Source organism: Leptonychotes weddellii, chromosome 6 (genome assembly GCF_054177405.1).
Source record: "Leptonychotes weddellii isolate Sample4059 chromosome 6, ASM5417740v2, whole genome shotgun sequence".
NCBI classification, from domain to species: Eukaryota; Metazoa; Chordata; class Mammalia; order Carnivora; family Phocidae; genus Leptonychotes; species Leptonychotes weddellii.
The window spans coordinates 25,104,252-25,110,251 of record NC_138374.1 but is presented as its reverse complement, the minus strand read 5'-3'; the positions used below and the strand labels follow the sequence as shown (position 1 = coordinate 25,110,251).

The window sequence follows — 6,000 nt, the reverse complement described above, 5'->3', positions numbered from 1 at the left end:
CGTCTATCCAGCCTTCAATCAGCGACTCAGAAAACCCAAATTAAACTTGACTTTCACACACAGGAAGTCTTTTATATTTAATCCACAAATATTTACCGAGATTTTATTGTGCTGCCAGGCGCAGGGCCAGGTGCACAAGATACAGTTAAGAGTTAGGCACGATTCCTAATACCAAACGCTTAGAGCATAGCAAAGACTGAAAGTAAACAGACGGTACAATAAAGTGGGGTAAGTGAAGAGTTTCTAGGTCTGGGGAGTTTGTTGTTTTAAATACTGGCTCCAAGTCTTAGAAGCCGGTAACAATTCATTATGAGATGCCCGACGGCTTCCGCCTGGTATACTGGAAGTGATCTCCACCCTCAAGGCATTTTGTAATTCAGAGCCAGAAACATCCTTAGGTGACTCCATTGGTCAGCTCCGCAATTTCATGTTCCTTCCTACCCCGCTCCCCCGTTTTGTTCAGGGCTTCCTGCAGTTCTCTTACAGTTCACTTCTGCTCTAGGTCAACGCTTCAGTTGACCCCAAGGCCAAGGACAAGGGATTACCCACAACTATCAGCAATCGCTGGCTCCGCCCACTCTTTTTCCTGTTTGAAACCCGCGGGCCTTTCCTGCTTTGAATTCCTAGACTTCCTGTTCTGATTCTCGCGACAGTTGCGAGATCTCGCGTGAAGTTCGCTCCCCGTCCTTGAGTCTTGGCGACCAGGGGGACTGTGTGTATCTGCTTTCGCCCACCTCGTCAGAGTTCCCCCGGCCAGGAGTGACGTGCACGCGGCCAGGGGACCCCTAAGTGAAAGGGCTTGGCTGAGTTCAGGTCCGGAGGGAGAGTCCTGGACCGCATCCGGGAGTTGTGACTCTCCAGCCCTCCAATACGCATGCGGAGCCGATCCCCCTGGGCGGTCTGGAGGCCGTCGCCCGCCCTCAACTTCGCGACTGGTCAGGAGGCCCAGGTCCAGGCCGCTAGGCCGGGGGCCAGGTCCTTCTAGGACGAAACTGACTAAATACCGTCACCTCCCCGGCTGCAAAGCTCAGTTTCCGCCCCCTGCAAACTGGACTGCAACGCGGCTTCTGTAAGCCGCTTGGGGCAGGCTAGGGCGGGGCCTGGCAGACCCCCGGTAAGGCGGGCGGGCGGGCGGGCCTCCGGGAATGCTCTCCTCCCCGCCCCCAAACCCAAGTGCCACGGTGGCGCTGGTGGCGGCCGCGAGACCCAATGCCTCCGGCCCTGCCGGCCTTGCAAATGTAACCCGTAATCCCAACCCGGAGCGAGGTCGGCGGGGGAGGCGTCCCGCCCACCACTCCCTGCGGCTGCTGGTCAGCTGGGACCTCTATAATCACTCGGCTCACCCGCTCACCCGCGGGCTGAAGCACCTGCCGGATGTGGGGAGGGAGGAGGAGGCCAGTTGTGGGGTGGCAGATGTAAGCGCCAAGTCTCTGGTCAGCGTCTTGGTAGGGAAGCTGGTTGGACAAGTCTGCAGTAGCCCCGGGGAAGCCGGCCCTGGGCTGCGGGGAGACTACGTTGGTTGGCCCTGCCCTCCAGGAGCACCCGGCTTGGCACCAGAGCTCTTACCGCCTCCCCATTATGCAGCTGCTCTGGCATAGCCCAGGGACTGTAAAGTCCGATGGAACAAGACCTCGACCTTCACTCAACTCTTCCAGCTTCCCAGCCACCCTCATATCCCCTACTCCCAACCCCCATCCCACCCTGTCCCTTGTCTTCTCCCAGCCTCGGTGCCCGGTTACGGCGTCTCACTTCTCACTTCTCACTGTGACTTTGGCCCAGCCAGGGGAAGTGGCTCAGGAGGGTCCCGTGCGGCTGCATAAAATTGGCAGCTTCAGAACTGGAGGGAGGGGGTTGTGTGCGACGTTGAGAGGCGGGGAGAGGGGCGGAGGAGTTGCTCTCTGAGTCCAAGTCCGTGGGCTCTCTCAGAGATCCTCAAGCCGGAGCAGAGGTGGCTGGCAGGCCCAGCCGATTGTTGGCCTCTGTTTTCTTTCCACCGCCTGCTTCTTCCGACCGGAGACATAGCTGCTCTGAAGGGCTTAGTCCTGACACTAGGTGAGCACTCTGGGCCCCAGGGCATTACTTCTTCCCCATTCCCACCCTTGTTAACAACTCCTTAGTTCTGGGGCCATCAATTCTCATCCACCTCTAGGGAAGGAAGCTTCAGAGTGGGATGGTATGTGGTGCTGCGGCTGGTTGTGTGTGTGTGTGTGTTGGCCTTGAGCTTTATTACCCTTCTCATCTCTCCCCCACCCCAGAAACACAGTCCAATCAATAACTGGATGACTCCTAGAGAGTCACCATGCCTCTGTGTTGAGGGTCTCCTTGACTCCAAGGCGGCAGGGGAGGGGGCAGTGCTCGGGTCAGACTTTGGTAGGAGGAGCAATGAGGTTGCTTCTGACCTCCCGCCCTGGCTTCGCTCCCCGGCAGGGTGCCACGATCGCGCTGATGCCCGGAGTGCTCGCAGGGCTTCCAGCTAACCATGCCACAGCCGCCCGCCGCTGCCCTGGCGCTGCCCTCGCTACTGCTGCTGCTGCTGGTGCGGACGCCGCCCCCGACAGGCGCGCCGCGGTCCCCAGGCCCCGATTACCTGCGGCGCGGCTGGCTGCGGCTGCTGGCGGAGGGCGAGGGCTGCGCTCCCTGCCGGCCAGAAGAGTGCGCCGAGCCGTGGGGCTGCCTGGCCGGCCGGGTGCGCGACGCGTGCGGCTGCTGTTGGGAGTGCGCCAACCTCGAGGGCCAGCTCTGCGACCTGGACCCCAGCGCCCACTTCTACGGGCGCTGCGGCGAGCAGCTTGAGTGCCGGTTGGACGCGGGCGGCGACCTGAGCCGCGGAGAGGTGCCGGAGCCTCTGTGTGCCTGCCGCTCGCAGCGCCCGGTCTGCGGATCGGACGGCCGCACCTACGCGCAGATCTGCCGCCTCCAGGAGGCGGCCCGCGCTCGGCCCGACGCCAACCTCACGGTGGCGCACCCGGGGCCCTGCGAATCGGGTACGCACGGCCCGCCCTACCCCCGGCACTTGGGGCACTCGAGGCACCCGAGGCATTGCTCCCCGACCTCCGACTGGATTGGTCTCTGGCCGGCGGAGAGAAAAAGATGAGGCCGGGGAGTCCTCGAGTCCAATATAAGAGCCCGCTCTCGCTGCTGGTCCGCAGAGACCGGCGTCGCAAGGTGCGGGTCCGAGCTCTGTCGGCAAGCTGTGTGCCCCGAGGCGCGTGAAAGCTCCAGACCCGGCTGGCAGGGACCAACCCTCTGAGGGAGCAGGCACAGAGCCAATGATTGGTCTCAAAACTGAGAGAGCGAAGAGACTCCCGTACTTTGCCCAGACCGCTGGAGCCCAGGCAATGAGACTTGGCTTCCAGAGAGATGCAATCGGGTTTCTCTTGGGCGGATTGGGATTCGATTCGTAGAGCAAGCTGTTAGCCCAGTCTCCCCACCTCCCTTCTGTTTCTTCCGTGCCTCAGGATTTGTGAAGGAGGGAGCTCTTCCAGCCCCTCCCTCCCATCCCAGGGGTCTGAGGGCCATTCAGGCCTCAGGTTTCCTTTGGCAGCATTAGTCACTTTCACTTCCTGAGCCCCTTTGAGGGATTTGGGCTGGCTGGGGCTGCCAGGAAAACAAACACCGATGGGATCCCAACACTCTACCCCACAACTGCCGGCTTTCTGCCCGCTGCCCAGATCTGGTTTCAGGTTCTCTGGGGGAGGGCTGCTCTTCGGGTCCTTGGCAACTGGACCTGGTTAGGAAGGGGGGAGGGTAGGGGGAGGTGTTGGTTACAAGTATAGCAGGATAGGGGCCTAGAGGGTGGAATGAGGACAGGGGAGCTATGAGGGATGGAGTGTGGCTGCCAAGCTGTGGCATCTGTCTGCATGTACCTCGCCACTTCTGAGTTTGTACCGTGTGTGTACCTGTACCTACATTTATATGTACCCGTGTGTACCTGTCAGGTCACGTGTATGGATGTGCATACACCTCCGCGTTGATTGTCTTTCCCCAAAACACATCCATGATGGTTCATATATGGGCTGCTTGTGGGGCCGGATGTACCACCCTGTTCTCAGGCCTCCCACCTCCGTCCCCAGAGCCCCAGATCGTGTTGCACCCCTATGACATTTGGAACGTGACGGGGCAGGATGTGATCTTTGGCTGTGAGGTGTTTGCCTACCCCATGGCATCCATCGAGTGGAGGAAGGACGGCTTGGACATTCAGCTACCAGGGGATGATCCCCACATCTCAGTGCAGGTAGGAGAGAGGAGAGGCCTCCTTTGGGCAGCCCAGGGTCCCCCTAGAAGGACCCTGCTGACCCCTCCTCTGGCTCTAGTTCAGGGGTGGACCCCAGAGGTTTGAGGTGACAGGCTGGCTGCAGATCCAGGCTGTGCGTCCCAGTGATGAAGGTATCTACCGCTGCCTGGCCCGCAATGCTCTGGGCCAGGTCGAGGCCCCAGCTAGCCTGACAGTGCTCACACCAGGTAAGGGTGAACCCTGGACTCTGGGGACCTGTGTGTGTGTGTGGGGGGGGACTGGTGGTGGAGTGAGGCCCTTGAATGTGTGTCCATGTGCGTATGTGCATGTGGGTGCACAGGCAAGTATGGCTTTCTCCCAGCCTAGGGGGACTGACAGCCCCTCTTTCCTTTTCTCTCTCCTTTACCCACATGTGTTTGCAGACCAGCTGAACTCCACAGGCATCCCCCAGCTGCCATCCCTGCATCTGGTTCCTGAGGAGGAGGCTGAGAGTGAAGAGGGCGAGGATTACTACTAGGTCTGCAGCCCTGGCCTATGGGGGTGGGTGAGTGGGGATAGTAGTCATCCCTGCTCTTGAAAAGACCTAAAAGGGGGAGCAGGGCCCTTTCATTGCTTTAATGCCCTTAATAGGAGAGACGTGGTGGTAAGTAGGGAGACAAAAGTTGGTAGAGGGTAAGGAGAGAGGCAGAGGCTAGGGGAAGTGGGAAGCAAAGGGGCCCATGGAGGAGATGCCCTGGCTGGGACAGTCTCCAACGTGGAGCAACCAGGCAGAAGACAGCAGCTGCCTGCTGGACCCTAGGCTGGGTGGGAGTATGCGGGGCGGGGGGGGGGGGGCAGTGCAGAGCAGACACAAAGAGGCGGCCGGGATCCTCCACTTTCCTGCCAGTCTTCCCTCCAGCCCTGCTCAGCCAGTCTTCCGATCTACCCTTTGCCACAACTCCTGCTGTGATTTTTCTAGTCCCTCACCTTTGCCTAGCCTCAGTTTACCCTCCTCGAAGCTCACCTTCTAGAAATTCCTCCCCTCACCTAAGTTCCAGTTGTACTTACTAACTGCAGTCCTCTTTGCTGTTGGCCATTTGTTGTCTGGAAAAACATAATGGAGCATGGTTTAGGTCAGTGCAGTAAGAGGGGCATTTGGTCATGTCTAACTTCTGTCCTTCTGAAAAATTTGAGGCCAGGACTGTTTTTTATATTGGACAGTTCCTAGAACAGGACTAGGCACAGTTGGTACGCAATAAAGATTTCTGAACAAACAGACACAGATGCACAGGTGGTTCATGCAGGTGTGCACATGAAGACCACATTTCCCTGGGAGGCTTTCCATGGTAGAAGGGCATCGGTTTCCAGAAGCAATCTCTCCTGCGGTGGCGCCAGACTCTGGGCGGGGCGGGCGCGTAGGAGACTGTCGCCATCCACACACAAGATCTTGGCCTCCCGAACTGCTCCCTAAGCACATGCCTGCCAGATGTACGGAGAGGAAGTTTGAGCTGGGGCCTACCCTGCCCTCTAGGGAGGAAGTCTGAAGCCATCTGTTTGGAGGGAGGGTATTCTCCCGGTCTGCACTCCATTTGGGCTGGACTAGAGTTAGATTGCCTGCCCCTGCAGGTGGGGAACCAGGTCGGTGTGGGTAGGGTCCCAGGGTAAAAGCACAAACTGGATGAAGGAGGGGAGAAGCTTGGCCACGAGTATGGGCTGCACCCTAGGATTCCCTTAGGAATCCACCCATTTTCTTGCTGAACCCAAAGTCAGGTAAGCCTGTTTCCTTA

At 59.0% G+C, this 6,000-nt stretch overlaps 1 protein-coding gene across 2 annotated transcripts; it reads left to right on the top strand.

Annotated features, from left to right (window-relative positions):
• The first annotated feature begins 668 nt into the window (after positions 1 to 668).
• KAZALD1 (Kazal type serine peptidase inhibitor domain 1) lies at positions 669 to 5,491 on the top strand. 2 transcript variants are annotated; one of them, XM_006731099.3, is made up of 6 exons: positions 669 to 1,114; positions 1,927 to 2,052; positions 2,428 to 2,984; positions 4,074 to 4,234; positions 4,314 to 4,461; positions 4,657 to 5,491. In XM_006731099.3, the coding sequence occupies exons 3-6, from the start codon at positions 2,480 to 2,482 to the stop codon at positions 4,749 to 4,751; spliced, it is 909 nt and encodes a 302-aa protein (XP_006731162.1). In that variant the 5' UTR covers positions 669 to 1,114; positions 1,927 to 2,052; positions 2,428 to 2,479; the 3' UTR covers positions 4,752 to 5,491. The 2 variants fall into 2 exon arrangements, with proteins under 2 accessions (XP_006731162.1, XP_081679747.1); XM_081823621.1 differs by having other exon boundaries at positions 669 to 2,052.
• Positions 5,492 to 6,000: the final 509 nt, after the last annotated feature.